The sequence below is a fragment of the Cryptomeria japonica genome, chromosome 4 (genome assembly GCF_030272615.1).
Source record: "Cryptomeria japonica chromosome 4, Sugi_1.0, whole genome shotgun sequence".
In the NCBI taxonomy this organism is placed as follows: Eukaryota; Viridiplantae; Streptophyta; class Pinopsida; order Cupressales; family Cupressaceae; genus Cryptomeria; species Cryptomeria japonica.
In genome coordinates, this window is record NC_081408.1 from 264,053,471 (window position 1) to 264,076,658 (window position 23,188).

Here is a 23,188-nt window from a genome sequence, read left to right on the forward strand (position 1 = left end):
TTGGTTATTAACTTATTCATGAATCAAATACCTGAAGCTTATGCAATTTCGAGAGGAATGAGATAATCAATTAATATAGCCAATGGAATATCCAGAAGCATCAGTTCTGAAATCTGTAAATTTGTATAATGGCCTTTATTGGGGACAATGGGGAGTATTTCAGCTGAATCTTTGCATCATTCCTTGCACTCAAACATCTAGTGGACAATTTTGCAGCCTTGAAAATATCTTACTTCTGTTAAGAATCAGCAATATATTTGGACAAGTTGAAATTTTTTAAATTTTGAAGTTTGGTTTTCTTTTGTGCATTTTTTTTATTTTCGAAGAACTGAATGCAAGAAACAATTATTTATTTAAAAACGTTACAGCTTGAAACCAAATAAAACTACCAGCATATAGACACAATGCAATAAATAAAACTTGCAGAAAACCTTATTTGAACTCAAGAAATGACTTATATGAATTTTGGAGGTGCAACAATGCAACATAGAGACATCTGGAAGAATTCAACAGGATTGAATGGTATTAGGGCGCATATTCAGGAAGATAAATAGAAACTAACAGAAAGAGTGCACATTTTCATCAACATATTTACCCTTAACATGATGGATATTTAATTAGCAACAAAAAATCATGAAGGCACAGGTCAGAAGCTACTGTAAAACTTAGAAGTTGAAAATTATTATATCAATGGTCATTCAGCATCAACAGATATTAAACAAAAATAGCAATTTCATCATTTTTCACCTCAGCAAAAGAAAGAAGACCGGCACCCCAATTCTGGAGTAAACCAGCAAGATCGTCGCCAACCTTAACATCAGCTCTGCTACAAGCATGTGCATATGCCCTAAAGGCTTGTTCATAGAACTGTGTAGCTGAAGTCCAACTTTGGTTAACTTCCATCGTGGTAGAATTCAAGAGCACATAAGCAAGTTCAGCTCTTTTTATACAACAATCACCAAAGTTTGTGAGCAGCTCTACATCCTCAGGATCCAATGTGAGTGCTCCAGAGTACATATTCTGCAACAAAAACTAGATCATGAATAACGCCAAACTTGCAATATAATTAATTTTTCAGCCTTGTTCACAATTTCAATCACGTACATTACAGTGCATTATACACAGCTGAGATCATCTACTCTTTCAATGCAGTCTCTCCTATGGTACCCACTATGTACCATTGGTCAAACTGGTTTAGCAATGATCATTTCCATCACAGTGCTAGTTAGTTGACCTACAAATTATACATGATGTATTATAGAATTCACAAGGATAAATATGTTACAACCTGGAGTCTACCCAGACAGAAAAAGGAAAGTTTATGCCCAAAGTAATAGGATGGTTGTCAAATTGAATGGTATGATCTTAAGTGATCAAACATAGGGGCTCTCATATTGGAGCCCCACATTTAAAAGCCCATGAGACATGTTAATCATTTAAATTGTCTAAAATAATGCATCTAACTTTGGGTATGGCATGCCCCGATAGGTGAGGCACAATGCTAAGCCAAAGATTACTCATAGTTACAATAATCAAAGTCAACTTGAACTTAGCAGGCTAATATTTGACTCAGACTCAGACTTGGGACTTAGATGAAGCAAATTGAATAACCAGGAAATATAGATTTTCTTTTAAAGGATTTAAAGCTTTTATTATGCACCCTTAAATAAATCAACTCTAAAAACATTAAAAAATAATCAATTAGAAGCTACTTAGATCACATTCAAAAGAATACATAAACAAATGTATACAGCAGATTTAAGTTGAAAAAAATAACATTTTAAAATATATAAATATCCACGTGTTTTAAGCATACCAAACTCATAGATTATAATATATATGCCCGGCATTGAAAACAAAAATCAGAACATGGAGTAATGAACTATGACAAATAGGATCTTGTATCACACAACCCAACATGACTAGCTCTGTGTGGATCCTACAATCATATCTCAGACGAGTCTACAGTACTGATGCAACCATAGTAGCATTTCAAGATCAGAAAGTGTAAATGTAATTAAATTACTTGGGAATTTAATAGGGAAAAACTTGAGAGAATTTAAAAAACCATTACTTTTCCATCTAGCATGGCCCAAAATGATTTTCATTTTTTTTCTTTTAAAACTAGAGTAGGGGTTCGTGGGCAGCTACCCCTAGCAAGGTCAATTGGAGTTTAGGAACAACACCCCTCACTATGTCAAAGGGCACCACCCTGTTGATGTGTTTTTCATGCACATGCGAACACAAAATAAAATACCCAAAAGTATCTTATCCTCTTGAACAAAGTTACTGAAATGCTAAAGATTAGCGTAAGGATCACTTGAGATAACTCCAAGGTTCTTGTATGTCGGGTCACGACGTGTGGATAAGATCGTTGGTTTGATGTGATTATGCTGGAATCACAAGGGGACTTCTGTTGAATTGTTGAATGTTTAAATTGTTGGAACTCAATCATCTGATGTTGCAATCGTGTGATGCTTTTTGTCCTAAACTAGCTTGAATTGAAAAAAGGACAAAAGGAAAGGGTTTAGGAATTCTCTCTTAAAGCCTAGAATGCAAGAATATGGGTGAATGATTCAATGGAATCCTACTGGACGAGGTCTCACCATCAACTTGAACAATTTGACACAAGCTCAGTGCAATCTTCTAAGGTGCAATTCGGAGATGTTCAAATCATTACCATCAAACATTGATTACCATTCAAGTTAATGAATAAACAATGGACGTATAACAATTTGGAAGTTAAGCTCATATCATTCCAGTTGACCATGCAAGGCACACTTACAATCAGCAAGAGGCTAGTGGTATGGACTAAACGGATTCCACCCAAATACATCCAACAAATTCCTCCATTCAATCTAACAAGCATGAAAGTTAATTGAGAAGTTGTTGAAGTAACAAATCAAATTCACCATAACTTCAATGAAATCAATTGTTCTTTACAACAAGGTTTGGCATTAATCTTTGCCTTCTCCTAGTCTAACTTCTATTCTAATCTAGCTACCATCTTTGTTCTATTCATTGTTCACTACTCTATTCACTAACTATTAACCTTTACAAATGATGAACTTGAGCCTTTTATAATGCTCTCAATACAATTCAATGGCTTAGATCTATTTGAGATCAATGGTCGGGATTTTACAATGAAAACCCTAATTAGGGTTTGTTACAACAAACTCAATTCTGGCCAATGAAATAACTGCAATATTTGGACACATGTCCTTTCTGGAATTTTTGACCAATGGATGACGAGGGTAGGTGCCTCGAAGTTTGTGCCTTCATGAACGAGTCAGGTCCATTGAATCAAGACATGTTGATGTGGAACTTCTTTGATTGGTGGAGGTAGTGACTGGAATGCCACTTCAACTCGCTCTCGTACATGGTAGATTGTCATGAAGGGATGTTGAGAGATATCTCTTGATACTCAACATTTCAAGTTCGCTCAAAGTAGTGGTGATGGGAAGCATTGATGCAGCTGAGTCATTCCTCCATCTTCACCTGCTTTCCTTGGGGTGATTATATGACTTCTCCTTCGCACTCCTTTGATGTCTTCATGTCTCCATGGTGCGGTGAGAGTTGAGATTCCACTTGGGCATTCTCATGCTTGTAAATGAAGTTTTCCCCTTTGCATGGTGGTGTAGATCTTACAATCTTCCTCCTTTTGGTTTGCAATCAACATCCTTGATGTTTTTGTATTTGCTGATGGAGTTTTCCTCTTGAGGACATCTTCTTGACTTTGACATGGAAATTTCATCCTTAACACAATTGTTTTGATCTTCCTCCAACGTGATCCCCTTGATTTCTTTCTTCATCTCCTGCAAAACAAACAAATGAGCATCAAACACACATGATATATAACCTCTATAATCTCTTAATTTGATATAATTTCTGCTTTTATGTGGTTTGTAAGCTTGATTAAAGGATTTCACTCCTAATAGTGGGCAATAGAAGTTCTCTCAAACCTAGTCCAATTCTGCCCTTCATCACTTCAGGTTTGAATACTTTGTCATTCATGCAAGAGGAGGCATCAAATTAACTTGGAAGAGGGCTCTACAAGTGATTTCGCTCCTAAAGTGGAGCACTTGAAGTTCGCTCCAACTTGGATGCACATGAAGTTCGCTCCATGATCCATGCACTTGAAGTTCGCTCCAACTTACATGCACTTGAAGTTCATTCTGAAGGCTATGCACTTGAAGTTCACTCCAATTTACATGCACTTGAAGTGAATTTCGAATCAAAACTAAACTTGTTCTCAATCATTTCCATTGCTTCATTGACTCAAACCTTGGGTTTCTCAAGCATTCATTCATGAAAACATGTCAAACCTACCTCATGGAAGGCCCGAAAGGAAATTTTGCTCCTATTAAATGGCACATGAAGTGAAATTCGCTCCTATAATGTCCCACTTTGAAATATAATTTAATAATAATAAATTAATAATAAAATTAAAATACAAAAGAATAAAAAATATATATATATAAAAAGTAAATTAAAATATAATAAAATAATTAATTCACTTATTAAATACTGATTAATTGCCCATTTATTTCTATCTGCAATATAATACTATTTATAATTAAGCAATATAATATTTATTAATTAATTAAGGAATAAAATATTAATTAATTAATAAAAGAATAAAGTGCCTAAGGAACTAGCCTAAGAGTCACGATCGTATTAAGGAAACAATGATTAGAGGAGGACGTGAATTTCAATAAAGTCATGTCTCTCCCCAAAGGCAGCGAACCCCCTGGCCACTTTAAATATGGGGCTCAATACTTCTCACGGGGGGAGGAAAGAAATAAAGAAAAAGGGAGAACAAAAAGAATCTCTGGAAAATATCTTCAGCTATTTGACGAATCCGCAGATACGTAAAGGTTTGACTCTACTTCACCACGAACAATAAGTAAAATACTTCCATGCTTTAATAGAATTCACAGCACACACATCAACATTTATATTAATCAGATTTCTACCAGTTTTAATAGTATCACGAGTGCTGGTAATGTAGAGTGTATTTTTATACTGAAATAATATTGTTGGAAGTTTATATATACTATGAATATGTCTGATTTCTTACTGTCTGAAAACATACACTGTGTAATATTATATACTGCTAAGTCATTGGGCTATGTGATGGAGGACACGGGGAGTATAAGGAAAACTGTGAACAACAACAAGGAACTGCAGATTGGGAGCCACTACTGCGGGTGCAGACAGGTAAGGGATGTCACAAATGTATACGTAAATGGATATAGTTAATAAATATTTTAATATATATATTAATAAATATTAATAATGAATATTTTAGTATATATGTTAATAAATACATATAATGAAAATGATATTACTTATGTTAATGAATATTGAATATTCTAATACAAATGTTAATGGATATAGTAATTTAATACATATATTAATGAATACAGTAATGAACAGTCTAATACAGATATTAATGAAAGACGTATGTTAAGGAATACGTATCAATGAATAGTAGGAATATAAATTAACAAATGTGAATATTTGATAATGGACATTTTCTGAGATATATGTTATGGAATACATGTCAAGTTAGGAAGATGTAAGTATAAATGGAAAATAATAATCAATTATGAAAATGTAATATAAATGTGATTATATGATGGAGGCTATAGGGAGGAAACTCACTTAGTCTAAGGAAGGGATTATGATAATCCCTAGGGCAATATATATACTGAATATCTATATGCATATATATGGCTTGGTTGACTAAGTTCATCCAAGAAGAGACGGATCTGGCCGGTCCCCTCTGAGGACTTGGATGATGGGATGCATCATCCAAGGCAAGGAATTGACATAGGGTCTTCCTTGGATGGCTTGGGTGTAAGAGGTTACACCCAAGACAGGAATCGAATTAACCTTCGATTTCTTGGAGGGCTTGGATGTAAGAAATTACATTCAAGACAGGAATCAAATTCACCTTCGACTCCCTAGAGGGCTTGGAACCAAGATGGGTTCCAAGAAGGCGAGCTTCACGGCCGCCTAAAGACATACTTTCGTATGGCAATCGTATCCTTTTTATTAGATAAAAGTTGTGATTATGTTAAGTATTTTTAAGTTAGATTGCAATTTAGATTACTTATATATATATATATATATATATATGTTATGTTTGTTGTATTCTAACAATCAGTTTTGCAGGTTAGTGATCCCTAACTAGTAGGGACATTACAACTCCAAAGGAGCACTTGAAGTCACTTTCAAATTAACACTCTAACTTTCCTTTTCTAACTTACACTCACTTTCTCAATTCCAACACGACATAGCATGCTCAACATGAGATCTTAGGAAGAATTTCGCTCCACAAGGGATGCATCTGAAGTGGATTGAAACTTGACACTTACTGATTTCTTGCTCACTCTCCTTCATTCCATCCATTCGAGTTTGTTGAAACTAGGCTCATGGTGTATTCTAGGAACAATTTTGCTCTCAACTAAGGGTGCTTGAAGTGAATTTTGCTCCTCAAGAGGAGCATTTGAAGTTTTTTGCCTTCAACCTTGAGCACTTGAAGCATCCACCACTAGCAATCTCTCATTCATTCTTTGGTTGAATTCATGATAAACTACACTTCCTCTATGATGAAAATGTTCTTAAAGGCCTATAAACTCACTCATTTCCCTCAAATGCTGGTCAAGAAGTCCATTTCACTCCTAATTATGAGCAAGAGAAGCAGATTTCCCTCCAACTAGAGAGCACTTGAAGTTGCCTTCGTACTTGACCCAATTGATGTTTCCTGGATCAAATTGAGATATTACACAATGATGAGAGGTATCTTAAGTGACTTGGAGAGCTTGGTAAGGATCTCGCTCCTGATAAGGAGTAGTAGAAGCAAAATTCGCTCCTACTAGGGAGCACTTGAAGATTATATATACTTAGTCAAAATTTTGCTCCTGGAGATCACGTTTCACTTGGAATGCATATACATCACTTGATGATGAAAGAAGCACTTGCATTGTTGATTGGGCTTGATCTTGAAGAGTTCCTCCATCAAACTTTTTTCTCTTTATGTTCATTTTGACCTCATTTCACCCCCAAAGAAGAGCTATCCTCCCGACTTTGACGTCTCAACCAACTATGCCCCTTCAACGCAAAGGCTAATAGCTAAGGACTCTAACACTACCTTGGAAAGCAGAAAAAAAGTGGGGTCCTGTTGTGACGTTTTCACACATCGCCCCATTGCAAATGGGGACCCTTGCTTTTTTTGCTTTTTTAGGGTTTGTTCTTTAGGTTTTTTAGGGTTTTGTTAGTTAGCCTTTGCATTTTGAGTGCTATCGGGGAGATCAATAGGATAGCAAGTCCGGCTTGAGTGATGTCTTGATCCTGAAATTTGGCTAAGTCTGGAATGTCCTGAAATTTGGCTAAGTCTGAACGTCCTGATCCTGAAATTTGGCTAAGTCTGGAATGTCCTGATCCTGAAATTTGACTAAGTCTGGAAACTGAAAAACCTCCAAAAACTAGATTTTGCAATATAACTCCTGGAGGTCTGAAACCACTCTCAAACATCCTGAAAGTATATATGGAATATAACTTAAAGTATAAGAAAGTATAAGTGACATTTCCTTCTATGTTTCTTCTTTCTTATACTTAAATGTTAAATTCCATAAAAAATTATCCTGATAGAGAGTGCCAAACGTCAAATTTCGCTCGTGTCCTTCTCCAAGGGTCCAGAGCGAAAAGCGCTCCTGTCCCTCTCCAAGGGACCAAGGCGAATCGCTCGTGTCCCTCACCAAGGGACCAGAGCGAAAATGCTTAGTTGAGCCATTCCTGACCTTGTTTGGACGAATCGAGACATCAAAGGCATGGTGAAGGACGAAATGAGCATGATAGGGCATCCAGACTTGATCAAAAACAACGAAATGATGAAGTTTTTGCCTAGAGGGTCAAATTCGCTCCTGTCCCTCTCCAAGGGACCAAAGCGATTTTTGTCTTAGACAAATTTCTTGCCAAGTTACAATGAATTCCAAGGCATGGATGAATGAAAGGGGACATTACGAGACCGTTGAAGATAAATTTGGAAGCTGACGAAGTGTGATGGAGACTACAAGTACAAATTCGCTCCTGTCCCTCTCCAAGGGACCAGGGCGATATAATGATTATATTGCCTTTTCCTCCAAGTTCAATCACTCCAAGTCAAGGTGAAGGGTGGCGTGGACGTTTTAAGGCATCTCATTGAAGAACAAAGCATCAAAAATTGCCAAAGATGAAGGATTTGCACCAAGACATCTAATTCGCTCCTGTCCCTCAGGCAGGGACCAGAGCGAAATTCCTATAAAGGCCAGGATTTTGAAAGTTTGTCAAGCATCAAGTGATTAAGGAGGATCAAGGGACTACGTTTTACCCAATGAAGACAATGGCAAGTTGAAGAACGCAAGAACAAGCTCAAAACCTTGAAGTTCGCTCCTGTCCCTCTCCAAGGGACCAGAGCGATGTTTATCATATTGGCCAAATCTCTCAAAAATCACGTGAAGTTAAGGTTTTGCAAAGTGGTAAAAGGTCCGAGGCATGATTAGAAGATGATATACAAAGGCTTCAAACGTTAAACGATCACCAATTTGTATAAAGAGCCTATATCGCTCCTGTCCTTTGGACAAGGACCAAAGCGATTTTCATTAAAATACCCATGTTCCTTCAAAATCATGACAAGGCAAGGGTAGGCGAAGTTAAGGACGTCCTTTGGAAGATAATGAACGAAGAACGAAGATCAAATGTTTGCAAATTTGAGCCAGGACACTAGGATCGCTCCTGTCCCTCAGCAAGGGACCAGGGCGATATTTGCCAAAACACATGATATCCTTTAAAGATCACGTTGAAATAAGGTTGCACAAGGTTTTAAACATCATTTGGAAGGTGATACAAAGGGAGATAGACGTTAAATATTACCAGTTTGAGCTTAAAATGGAGAAAAGACAAGGATCGCTCCTGTCCCTCTCCAAGGGACAAGGGCGATGATCCTTTAAACATCAAAATGCCTTGTGAAAATCAAGTGGAACAAGCATGGAATGAACAAGCAAGGTTATTATTCACCATACGAGGAAAAGTTGATATCCAAATGGAGAATTTCAAGTGAAAACATTAGGATCGCTCCTGTCCCTCTCCAAGGGACCAGGGCGATATCACATCTTAAAGACATTCCTTCGCACAAACAAGTCAATCAAACTTGAAGGACCCAGCTAAAATGCCGATTTGAACGTAAGGATCAAGATTTTGGACGTCAAAAATGCAAGGATCAAGACCAAATTGATGGATCGCTCCTGTCCCTCAGTCAGGGACCAGGGCGATGAGGTACGTATTATTTCATTTTCAAAAATTTGGCGCTCGAACACATTTCTTTAAATTTATTTTAAATGCTAAAATCGATGGATTGCAAATTTAATTAAAAAAGGCATTTAAAATTTGCGCTTGATATTTATTAATTATTTTTGCCTTTATAAAAATCGAAATTTATTAATTTAAATAATAAAGGCATTTAATAATTAATTATTAATTAATAAAAAAATCAAATGGGGCGCTTGATTTAAAATTTGTTTCATTTTACAAGGGTCGGCCTTTTAAGTTTATTTTAAATTTGTCTTATTTACCAAAGTCGGCCTAAGATCAATATGAAGGTAAGCGCCTATAAAGGGAAGGTGGTTTATTCATTTCAAATCATCATTTAACATCCTTCATTAGCATGCGATTTAGAGAATACAAAGGAGGTGCGAAATTGTCATTCAAGAGGAGGGCGCAGACATCATCAAAGGACTGCGAGCTTAGTCTCAAGTTAGGCGAACTTGCCAAGGACATTGAAGAACACATCAAAGATATCCCCAAGGGTGGCGAATTAATAAAGAGGACGTTCATTATCCTTCAAGATCAAGTCAAAGGCTTCAAGTTTTAATTTTGCCTAGGCAAATTCCTTGTTTTGCATTTTAGAGTTAGGCTCTCAAGAGAGGTATGGCGATATGAATTTATTGTTTTGATTTTGAACGTTGATCGTCATAGCTTAAATTTTGAATTTTGAAATTTTGAATTTCAATAAGCTCAGTCGTTTTTAGGAAATGATTAATAAAGGACTTATCATTAAGTTTCCTAAAATTTGCTCTCTAATTTATGTTATGTATTGCAAAATCATGGTACTAATTTTGAAATGTTGTGTAGGCATCAAATGGAGGTCTCTTCAAGGAAAATCAAGCCGGATCCAGGACGGTCTTCGCCAGGACGGTCTTCGCCAGGACGATCAAGTAAGGACAGGGGCGACCTTTTTCAATCCAGCGTTCCAAGGCGAGGTACATCATCATCTTGCACATCAAGGACAAAAAGGAGTTAGAACAAGAGTTAATTAAAGATAGCCTCTCAACGACATCAAATTGAATATCTAGCAAGCTACAAGTGTCAGATGAGGTGGCATCCCAGTCATCACTCCTCCAGTCAGTGTGGTCCACCTCAGCATGCCCAGATTCAATGTACTTAACTCATGGAAGGTGGCACAAACTCCGATGTACCTACCCCGGCTATCCATTGGTCGATTTTTCTAGAGGGGACATGTGTCCAAGCAATACAATTTTATCATTGGTCAAGCATTAAATGTTATGTAATGGTTGTAACAAACCCTAATTAGGGTTTTCATTGTAAAATCTTGGCCATTGATCTTGAATTGATCTAAGCCATCAAATTGTATTGTGGGCACTATATAAGCCCAGGCATTTCATTTGTAAAGGCTAATTAGCAATAAATTAGAGAGAGTTGTAAATAGTTGAAGGCAGTTAGTAGATAGAGAGTAGTTAGAAATTGATAGAATAGCAATTAGAGTAGAATAGGAGGACAAGGCAAGAAATTGTTGCCATTGATTGTAAACAAACTCCATTTTCATTGAAGTAATGGTGAAGTGTGTCGTTTCTTGCAATTTGCATGGTTTCTTGTTGAGTCTTCAATCCTAGATGGTAGATGATTAGATGAATGGAGGAAATGTGATTGATTAATGGTGGAATTCGTATATCCATACTACTAGCAGTTTGTTGATTGCAGACTTGCCTTGTGTAGTCGACTGGAATCGTTCAGCTTAAGCTCAATTTCAATTTGTCGCTTCTTCATTGATATGCATCAACTTGATGGTGTCTATGCCTACGGTGATAATTTGAACATCATAAAGCTCACCTTAGAAGATCGCACTAGCCTTGTGTAGATGTTCCATTGATGTCAAAACAAGACCTAGTTAGAGTTTCATCAAAAATCAAATCATTGCTCCTACATTCTTAGTATTAGGATTAGATCCTCTCTTCGCCCTTATCCTTTTTTCATTTTTTTTTCAAATCTAAGCCAGTAAGAGCCTGTGTCCAGCAAAGCAGATCGGAAGTTCAATTATCACATGTAAGTCCCCTTGTGATCCCAGCAAATCACATCATACCGCTGGAGCTTGTCCACACGTAGAGACCCTACTAAAAGAACCTTGGAGTCTACCTAACTGATCCTTTACGCGAATCTTCAGCAGTTAGAGACTATTTTCTCAAGAGAGGATAAGATGCCTTTAGGTATTTTATTCTGTGTATGATGGTGTACAAAATACACGTCAACAGGTCCCCATTTACAATGGGGCGATGTGTGAATACCTCACAACACACCCCAAGAACACTCCCTATCACGATATATAATATGATCAAGGGGCATAGCTCAAACCACCAATCCGAATTAAGGCCGTTGAGACTACACATGCCTTCATGGCACATAGCATTTTTCACAATTTTATTACTTTTAGCCAAGAACTAAGAGTCCAAAATCCTAACCCTTAAAAAAGTGCAAGTTTTGAAGTCATAAAGTAGTAATTAGGCCCTAACTATGTTTACTACTAGATATTAGTTTTTCCTTCAGTGGATTGTATTTAGCTTCAAATGACTTTTGTTCTCTCCTTGTTTAGTTTTTCCTTCAGTGGATTGTATTTACCTTCAAATGACTTTTGTTCTCTCCTTGTTTGTGCTTGTGAATGAAATGAGTGTCATTTAGCAGTGATGTAGGTCTTTTTAAGGTTTTATGTTTTGGTCTCTTTTGGTTTTTTTCCAACTTTTTAGCTTTGGTCTAATGGTTGAGTCTAAGGATCAAGATCCAAGTCCTATGAGTCTAACAGATTTAGTGAGTCCTACAAGTTTGATAAACTTAGTGAGTCTGACCAGACTTGCTAAGAACCAAATTTGAGTCTTTGGGACTCATTTAGCTTTTCTCACCTCAAGACTCACCAATTCTAGCAACTTTCTAGTGAATCTTGTAGCTATGAATTTACAAGTAAAAGAAAGTAACTTAGGAATATTTATAATGGTTAACGATGAATATGATTGGTTTCAAAAAGTTAAACAAATAGACATTCATAGTTAGTTAAAATAGAACCATAGAAAGCCAGTCATACGAAGACCAAGCCATCATTATCAATCTACGTTGCTGAATTATCAAACTTACCTGCCGATTCCAGCTACAAAATGTCTTGAAATCATAATCAAACTTGAAATGCCAATAGAATCGATATTTTTTGCACCGAAATTATTCTGCCAAACACTCTTTGAATCTGCATGATTATAGGGTTTTCAAAACACTCTTTGAAGCTTCCCAAGAAGTTAATAGGATTGACAATCCCATTTATGAGGCTTTACCTTCTATTCATTCCAATACCCTCCCTTATAAAAATGAGGCCCTCATGAATTATACTTGTCCCTCTCCTAAGGTTTCTTTTATGTATGAGGAAGTTTGTGTACAAGAGGAACATGACTTAGAGGCCTATTCTTCTCCTAGAAACTATTTTGTTGATCAAGACATTCCTATACTTATCATATTATGTATGGTTTTACTTTCATTTATTTTAGAGCATTTAACATGTTGTATTCAACTTCTTCATCCAATCTATCATATATTTAAATAACATTAGAGGCTACTATGTCACTCCTCACTATGTGACATTAGTAGCTTACTTATTGGGCACTCATTGTCATTCATGGTGGTACAATTTCATGTGCAATCATACTTTGGTAGCAACATAAAACCATATTTTGTACTTTCTCTTGTCTCTATGTTGGGGGTCAAGAATGATTTCAAACATCTCTCCTTAAGATTAAATTTTACCTTTGAGAAGTAGTTTCTTCTATAAGGATCTCTTATTGATTGTGGAGGTGCTGAGGATTCCCCCCTCTTATTGGAACAAGTATCCCTGATGAGGATCTTATCCTTATAAGTACATATCCTTAATTGGGACCTCTTCCTTAGTTTATAATCATTCATCAAATCCTTCTCCTTATTCAATTGTATCTTTTATAATGAACCCTTCTATATTGTGGACATGCATATCCCTGTTGAGGATCCCATCCCTCTTGTAAGGAAAATGTATCCTTAACGAGGATCTTTTCCTTATTTTAGAAGAGTGTTTCTTTTATAAATGTTCTCTCTTTAGTGTCCTTGACACTATTTAAAAGGTGATTCTTTTTCCAAACCCTAACTCTACATTTTGCACTTAATATTTCACATCTTGAGTTCAGGAGCTCTAATTCTCGCACCGTCGGTTGCGTTGGAATCATGATTCAGATCTCTATCTTACCAAATGATCCTCAATTAGTTTTGATCTTCTATCGGACCTCGTTGCGAGCATTTATCGTCAATTGTCTTTCACAAGTCGAAGTGGTAAATATGATACCCTATTTCAACCTCCTAATTAGCTAGCCAAAATAGGGGGGCATATAGCTACCCTTGAATTTCATCACTCTTAATAAGCATTTTAGGAGATTTTGCAATTTCAACTAACAATGTTGTTTTGTAGAATGCGGTTCCTAACATTGTATTGCAAATACAACTGGGGGCTTTGTTTGGTATTTACGAACATATCCTTTTGTTTACTTTTATGTACTTTAGCTTGCATATGCATGTAGTGTCATATGACCGCTAAAGTGGGGGCTAAATGTAGCGTTGTAGATTGTATGCCCTTAATTCAGTTGTCCAATTCCACGCTTAGTTAGCACTCACCTTAGATTGTCCCATTGCATTGTGCATTATAGGACTTCTTTAGGCATTTAATTAATAATTTAATTAAACCTGGGTCCTTTCATATCAATTCACATATTAAATTGGGCCCTTGATCCTAGGTGTGCCCCTATTTATTATTTAATCTTGATCTAATCCTAATCTTACCCTAATTTCAATCTTCAAAGCATATCCCACATATCTACACATTATGGTTTGAGCCACCAAACTAGATTTGGCATTAGAATCCCGTTATCTAGCATCCCTAGAAATTCGGAAAAAAGTTGATAGGACCAAGGTGAATATCTACTACTTGGTCCTACACTTTTTTCCCCAAATTTCAGGAAGATAATTTGGCAGTCTTTTCTAGTTCAAATCCAGCTTCATGTCAAATTATATCAAATCTAGGCCAGCTTTTCATCAAATTCAAACCCAGGGTTTCATATTTAAGGAAACTCCTTTCCTCATTTGGGGTTCCTATCTAGCAATTCAAGAAGAGATCCTTGTGAAGTGGAAGTTTTGCTTTAGGTGAAATTTCAAATCAACAAATTCATTCATCATTAAGTCTTAATCAACCATGGAAGCTTCAAGAGACATTGGAGGATAATAAGGGAATCATCAACTATTGATTGGCTTGTACCTCTTCTTAAGGTTTGGGTATGATTTCATGTTGTTCTTATGCCTCTACATTGAGCTTCAGATCTGCATTGCTTTAATTTCCAAACCTACATTATTGCTTTAGATTTACATCCTAATTGTGGTTTAAAGCATTTACATTACAATCATTTAGGGTTTGTTCTAATACACTTGGGTAGAACTCTAGTTTGCATTTAGCTCATAGCAATCTTACACACACATAAGATTCATGAGCACACACACTTTTTCAGTTACCATACTGGCTATTTGTGGAGATGGAAATCACCAAAACAAGGGGATTGACTAAGGCAAACCCCTATATAGCCAAAACCCTATCATTTTCCATTTGCAAGTGCAATTACAAGTATCTGATAGAGCGGAAAGATTCTGGGAGATCTTCAGAAGTAAGTATAGGTCTGGTACCAGAATTCCAACCTAGTTCTCAAGGACCATGGCGCCAACACCCCTGTCCAAAGACCAAGGCACCTACTGCCCTGGTCCTCCTTGTTCAACCTCAGATTTCGGGGTTTCAACTTAGACAACATCTGGATTTTGCCCTCCAAATCACAGCTTAGAAAACCAAAGCGCCTTGGTCCTATCAATTCTACTCTAGATTTCAGTTACAATACCGGCTATTTGTGGAGATGGAAATCACCAAAACAAGGGGATTGACTAAGGCAAACCCCTATATAGACAAAACCCTACCATTTTCCATTTGCAGGTGCAATTGCAAGTATCCAACAAAGTGGGAAGATTCTGGAAGATCTCAGGAAGCACGTATATGTCTGGTACCAGAATTCACCCTAGTTCTCAAGGACTAGGGCACCAACGCCCTTGTCCCCTCCTTGTTCAGCCTTAGATTTCAGGGTTTCAACTTAGACAACATTTGGATTTTGCCCTCCAAATCACATCTCAACAAACCAAAGCGTTCAACACCCTAGTCCTGTCAATTATGCTCCAGATTTCATTGGTGCACAACAAAATCCTATTCTCAGATTTGTATTCACTGTCTCAGTTTAGTTATCTGTTAGTGTGTTGCAACACCTAACATTCACTTCTCTTTGTGCTTTCATCATAGTTTTGCATCCTCCTATACTTCGCATATCCATTTCCACAGTAGAAAAGGAATAGAAACCCTAGAAGTATCCCTTGACTCTGTTTCACAAGAGTTAGTCGAGGACGATCACTCCGCTAGGTGCTTTCATATTCCAAAATTTGTATGAAAGTGGTTTTAGGTCCTAGTTCTACCCAATTCCATTTTCATCTATTATAGGTGGTGTGGTCGGAGGGGTTGCTTGTTCCCCTTGGGCAAAGTGTGCTTATGTGCTTCTTGTTTTTAAGTTGTACGAACATTCCTTGATGGAATGCCCCAATACTTGACAGATGTCACAAAATAGATTCTTCAGACAAGTCGTTTTGTGTGACCTACCATACAATTGGTGCACCACATTTCCTTGTTCTCCTTCGGCCCTTCCTTCTCAGCCTTTGACTCTTTCATCATTCATAGAATATCCCATCTGAGGGCTTGTACTATTTTGGACTCACTATCACTACTGCTATCCTTCGTGCTTTCATCATCACTTTCCTTTTTCTTCCCCTGTGATGTTTTACTTTCGCTTACAATATCCATTGCCCAATTGTAAACAACAATGTATGAGGATGGGGGTACCACCTTTTTCTTCCCTAGAGAGGGGATCAATCCCTTCATGAACAACTATTTCTTCAACCCATCGACTAGCTGGTTTTCCATTTTTCCCAATAACTCCTTGAGTCTACGATTATAAGGACGCACATTTTCATGCTTCCCTTGTTTGGTGTTGTAAATTTAAGCCACAATTTCATTGTCATCCCTCAAGAGTTTAAATTCCTCCTAAGATGCCTTCTTCAAGCTATCCCACGATTTTGTGTGTTTCTCTTCCAACTCTGAAAACCAGTCAATTGCCACTCCCCTTAATGTTGTGGGGAATGACCTCAAATAGTAGTTTTTATTATCCTGGCCGCTTGCTATCCATATAGTTTCACATGTCTTGCAATGTCTTACGAGATCCTCCAATCCATTACTAGTGAACTTAGGATGTTTTTCTCTATCTACACTTGGACTCGCTGGGGGGAGTCACCATTGTTCTCATATGGTGTGTACCGTGTGCCAAGATCAAATTGGATTGTTTCTCTCTTGACGTTCCAGTACCTCACTTGCACTCTTGGCCATGTGCGAGCCCTCTACACATCCACCGTCTACGTCCTCTACACCTTGGCTACCTTCCTCATTCCTGGACTCCCTCCTCCCCAGGGTCTTTAGCTCAAGCCCCCCTATTCTTGGTCCCTTTGCTATAGATAGGTTCTGAATACAGTGCAAATTGTTTCCAAATATTTCGACAATCTCGCCCTTGAGATTTTGTCCTTCCTCTTCTTCGTCATGTACAAAATGTATGAATGGGCTACTTCCACTTTCTGTGGACTCACTCTTAGAGTCTTCGTCTGACACTGATTGTATGGACTGGTTTGCTACTTGGTCTACAAGGTCCTCGCCTACTTCATCAAGGAGTGACAGGTTCCTAGCAACTTCCTACCACTCATTCCACGTACATGGTGTTACTCTTTTGTCGACTACGGCTTCAGTTGACACTTCTCCTTATACTTCTTGTTGGACTCTGTGATTCCTCGATGATCCTCCACAATCGTTGTCATCTTTGATTTTGTTCTTTAATCCAGAGAGATCTTCCCACAATCCCACTCCCTCCTCATTGTTGTGTACTATACGTCTTCTTTCTTTATTTGGCCATAGGGGCATTAATTGTTGGAATTGTCAGAGGTTCAACGATGACTTGTATCACGCTCCTCTTCCTCCATCCGGTTCCTTTCCTCATACTGTTGTAGTATTTGCTGCCAACGCTTCTCCCGGTCCCTTTCCTCCCAACAGCTTTGCAGTTCAATGAAGTTTTGTGCCAACAGCCTTGGGAGTCTTCCAAGAAGCTCATAGATCACATAGTTTCCTTTCAATTCATCACGGATGATGCTCTCAAGGACTACTCTCTCTTGAGCTTCCCTTTGAATGTATTGATTAACGGATACGTCCCACAAGTGTACCAAATCCTGCGTCAATCGTACCAAGTTTTTATTCTGCAACGACACCAAAATGTTTACTCTCGAAGGGAATGTGATTTATATTATGCAAAGTAACAATAATTAACATTCATATCATATGATAAGTAACATGAGAACATAAACATGAAAACATGGCCAAAAAGATGTCTTTTATTTCAGAATGTAATGTTTTTACAATCAATAGTCCCATTTCCAAGACAACCATGAAGTAAATATAGTACCTGGTGGTTGGTTAAGATGACCAACCGTTGGCAACTACCAATAACTACTCAAAACAGATTTCATTACATCGAGAATTATTACTTAACAAAATATTATTTATTTACTATGGCAAAACTGCCGACTAAAATGTGTGTGTGTGGGTGTAAATTCAGATTTTTACATTTTCATTGTATATGACGATAAGAAAATTTAAACATTCACATAATGCATCAAATTCAAAATTCAATGTCCACTGTTCACTATTTTTTGATTCAAGCATAACAGCGGTTAAATATTAAAATTCAATGTTTTTATTACAAAAAAATATTCAATTTTGACTTCTTTATTTTTTTTATTCACTTTATTTCGTAAACAAAACAAGTTGGGGGCATCAAGACAGCTAAGGGATGTTCTTGGGACGTATCTTGGGATTTGTCACTAAAAGCTCAGGGCTAGGGGGCAGCCAAAGGATTGTCTTCTTCTGTTAGCATCCACAAGGAACAGAGATCCATGGTTTTGAGGGAGAGGGGGGGAAGGATGGTGGCGGAATGAATGTGTCCCTATGTAACACTGAAATTCACTAGTTAAAGAATATGACCAATTTTCTTCAGTAGCACCTTATATAAACTCATTACATCATGTATTTGATGAACAATGAAAGCAATTCAAACAACCATGTCTTTGATCTATTAATTCCTTGAAGGAGACTCCAAACTTAGGAAAAAAAACCAGTACATGGTTGAACTAATGTGATTGTTCACCTTCTTTATTTGGAATAAAAAAAGGAAGATGGACCGTTTATATCGGTTGCAACCACAAGCTGTCAAACACATGAATATATAGGCTAAAAAGTCATTATGTAAAGAAATTAAACAAACATATTTGAGAGAAATTATAGTGCACTAAGAATACCTTGAAGGGAGAAATTTATCAGTCCATGGCATGCATATAGTATGACACCTAATCTTGTGAGCTAAAAAATGTAGTTATTTGAAGCAAAACTTGTAAAGTATATTCTACTCCAATTTTATCACTACATCATGTCTGTGAGAATCTTTGTTATCTGTTGAAAAGTTTTGGGATATGTCTACTGATATATCATGTTTTGATAATCAAAGCATGCATCAAGATACATATCATGGAACCCCTCCCTACATAGAAAAATAATTACATCAATCGATTTCACTAAGTGTCCCCAGAAGCAAATACAACAAAAAAACTCCGATATTAATATAGTTTGTTGATTTTGTCCACAATGATTTTTGTCACTATGATCTAAACAATTTATGGATACTAATTAAATACTTTTTCATTCAATCTCACAAACTCTATTAAAAACTTCAAAGCTTTACAATCACCTAGCCTACAACTTGATCATAATAATTATGGAGAAGAAAGTTGTTAGGGGTCATTAACACATGTTAGTTTGTAGTTGGGTTGGGTGATTATGTTTATGGTTATGTTTATGTTTATGTTTGAGTCACCGAGAGGTTTCCGTGGGGTAGTTGGTAGTTAGTGACGGTTGGCAACTTGGCCAACCGTCGAGTCTATTTATGATTCGGATGGAACCTCGGCAAGGAGGGGATTGTACTAACATATTCTTGAGAATTCAATAAAGATATCATTCTTCTAGCATAGCTGTTGTTGTTGTTACTTATGCTTTGATATATGAGTGTTATGTTACATGAATAGTTGGTACGTGTGGGAAATCCTTGTTTTATCCGTGAGTTTACCAACCTCACATTAAGGACTAAACATTTTGGCGTCGTTGCCTGAACAAACCTGGAGATACTATGGCCGTAGGCGGAAGGAATTAATGGGCCAACCATTCAACCAGCAATTAATTGTCGTGGACAGCAACACACATGAAGAAAGTACCGCGGAAGAGGCACGAGAGGATCAGTTGACAGCAAACTTGGTAGAGTTGTGGGACGTGTCGGTCACGCAGTACATGCAGAGGGAGGCTCAGGAGAGAGCCGTCTTTGAAGGCACGGTACGTGGTGAACTCACCGTCAGCATTCCCATCTTTGACCTACTCGGAAGTATTCCAAGGTTACTTGCCAGAAATCTGATTGCACTTCAAGACCGAAGGGAGGAAACTGCAAGCGAACTCCGTCGGCAACAAGTACTCCAAAGGTACAAGGAGCGGAACCGTAGGGAGGAAGAGGAGAGGGAGACAAGACGACGTCGTACCTCTTGCACTTAATGCCCCTACGGCCAAACAAAGACAAACGTACCACTGCCACCGAAGGAGTAGACGAGGGAAATGTTGTAATGTCCCCTTTTCTAGGTGACATGAGATGAGCAGGGGTTGACCTACCATTCGAGTTCCCGTAAGTCAACGACATGGTTAGGGGACTCATTCTGAGAGTCATGGAGTTTTGCAGGGGCTTTGTGAGTCGTTTCGGACCTTCAGACGAGGTCTCCTATTTTTTAGGGAGAACTAGCAGTTGACTGAATGACCACCTGGGGGACCAAGGAGCAGAGCAGGATCCTTTTGAGCAGTTACAAGTGTTTGGAGAGAGGTTCCTACTTTTTAGGGAGATTCCCTACTTTTTAGGAGGTTGTGGCAGTTTCCATATTTGAGGTTCCACGGGACCATACCATGGTTTCAATTTCAGGAAGATTGGGTGTGTTTCCTAGTTTCTAGGAGCATCCCTAGATTTTAGGGATGGGACTGCCAGTTGGCCCATCTTGTCCGGCATCAATCACAGACAGGTGACAAAGTCAGATTCATGTTTGGTTGGTTATTTTGGGCTATTATTGGATCTATGGAAATATTTTAATATATTTAAATATTTCCTAAGTTAGCATTTAAATAAATTAAAATAAGGCTATTTATATAGCCATTTCGAAGTAATAAGGGGTTTTTGGCTTCATCTGGTTTGATATGCCTATATGCTATAGCTCGTTGGAAAGGTCTTGAACTTTACTACATGATTCTCACCTCCCGGAGTCTTTTTGGATGCTTGAAGCTATTTATTCGCAATAAAGTGATATTTTTCTATAGTTTGACGCCATAATTGGGAAAGTGTCACTTTAATTATAAAGTGCAAGCTTTATTATTCTTTAGGATTCGACTTGCAAAGGGAAAGGAGTTATAAGGAGATGAAAACATAATTGATAGTATCTTTGATCATTTTGAAACTTGCGAATTTGGGAATTGCTCTGGAAGAGTGATTTTGGTCTGGGACGCAAACCCCAGGTCTGAGCTTGCTGAGACGTAGCCCTCATTAGGAGTTGACAGTGGATTTATCCAGGATTGCACAAAGATTGTCAAAGGTAGAAGACACATCTTCTTGTCCTAAAGATTCAGCGTGCATATTGGGGGTTTCAACAAGGCGGCTAGTCTATTTCAGTTGGCACGTGATTTGCAGCAGCTTTCACGCCTCCTTTGCAACCACGCCTTGTTTGTATGTTGGCTTGAAGGGTTGTATTCAACTTATTTGGTCTTCCTTGTTCGTTGCGAGTAATATTCCTCCATCTGGCATCAATCCAGATTGAGAACAACTCCAAATAAATGTATGGATTCTTGTTGAATACAAAACTAGGTTATTTGCCTGGTATGATTTGCAGTATTTTCAGATTGCTTAAGTGTTCTTACATATGAACATTGTTTACTGTTTTATTTCACAGTTGTTGCTAATCATCAATTACTTTACTTATAATATCAAAACCCAAAAAGAAACAATCCCTTTCTGCAACTTATGTCTATTCTATAAGATCACCGGAAAATTACAAAAATATAGTATGTTTAATTAAGAATTTACAGCAGCAACAGCAAAAGGATCCATTTGGGATCTTTCAGTGGTATCAGAGCCTAATCCTACCAGCCTGTGGGGTGGTAATTGCATTCACTTGGTATGATTGGATTTGGTTTTCAGTTGGACTTAAAAATAATCATCATGACAGGGTTATGTAAAAATAAACAAGCAGTGAGGGAATTTGATCAAACACCTTCAAAGAGTTCAAGACACACTAGAGATACAACTACATCTAAAAGTACAAGGAGGCCCCCTATTAAGACATTCAATGATACAGTCATAAGCAAATATCATGGGTATTGCTCCCTTCCAAAAAAGCTACAGGATATGCTTACCTTCACCTAATTTATGGGTATTCCAGATGAAGCTGAAGATGCTATGAATTCATATCAGCTGCAAATAAAAAGAGAAGAACCGATTGACTCATCCATAAATGAGGTTTGTAAAAATCTCTATGAGGAATTTGATGAACATGCTACAAGGGATGAAGTGGTACCTATGAATGTTGAAAACATGTCACAAAGGTATGGCAACCATTCTGATTTTTATAACAGCAGTCCTTCATATGAACACGATGATGATTCAAAGGTCATGACACATGAGGAGGAAGTTGTAGGAGGGATTCCTACAGTTGGCACGCAATATATGAGTGTTAAACAAGAGGGATGCAAGGGGAAAACAAGCCATAGCAGCCCTGACTTTTATGACAGCAGTCTTACTACTAAGCATAATCAAGATTTCGATGCTTTGGTGCATGAGGATGATGGTTGTGAGGGGTCATCTCAGGCAAACAGTCATTGTTTGGGTGTTACTGATGCTTTTGATATTGAAGATACATGTAATAATGAGTCTGATTTTAAATCAGACCTTAGAAGATGGGAACAAAACAGAAAATGTGCCTAATGGTGATGGTTCCGAGCAGAGTTTGACGGATATGTGTGAGTCTATCTTGATAGGGGAGGTGTATGTTGAACTTGGCAAAGCAACAGCCTCTAGCATGTCATTCGAGCCACCCCACGAGGTTCATAACAAAAGTGATATAACTTCTCTTCCTCAAGATATGGCAGCCTTTGGTCAAGAAGATAATAATGATTTGCATTCTAGACTTGAAGGTACACATGGTGCAATCATGGCTTATGATAATGTGAATAATACAATCCATCATAAATCAGATTTTGTGCATTTTGGGACAGCTGATATAGAGCAATCTCAGAGGATGAATGAAGGATGGTTGGCAAGAGCCAAGCAAGCCAAGTTGATAGCTCATCAGGCCAAGCTTCAACTTCAGCACATTCATGATACTCATCACCATATTGGTAAGGAGGAACAAGAGCTATCTAATTCTGCTTTTTCAGCTGATATTGGTTATTTTTTTCATGGTGGTGATGGAATTGATAATGAGGCTCATAGTGGACCAGCCACTAATGAGTTATCCTTGATTGGCATAGAAGGTGTTCCCAATGCACCTTTGATTT

At 37.6% G+C, this 23,188-nt stretch overlaps 1 protein-coding gene across 3 annotated transcripts in view; it reads right to left on the minus strand.

The window, feature by feature from the left end:
- LOC131065578 (uncharacterized) overlaps window positions 1-23,188 on the minus strand; it is a 130,195-nt gene that overhangs the window by 48,800 nt on the left and 58,207 nt on the right. For 2 of the 3 annotated variants that reach the window (XM_058000140.2, XM_058000142.2), the window contains one exon: window positions 748-1,020. In XM_058000140.2, the coding sequence (XP_057856123.2) occupies window positions 748-1,020 (273 nt within the window). The remainder of the gene's footprint in view (window positions 1-747; window positions 1,021-23,188) is intronic. The other variant, XM_058000141.2, reaches the window with a different exon arrangement.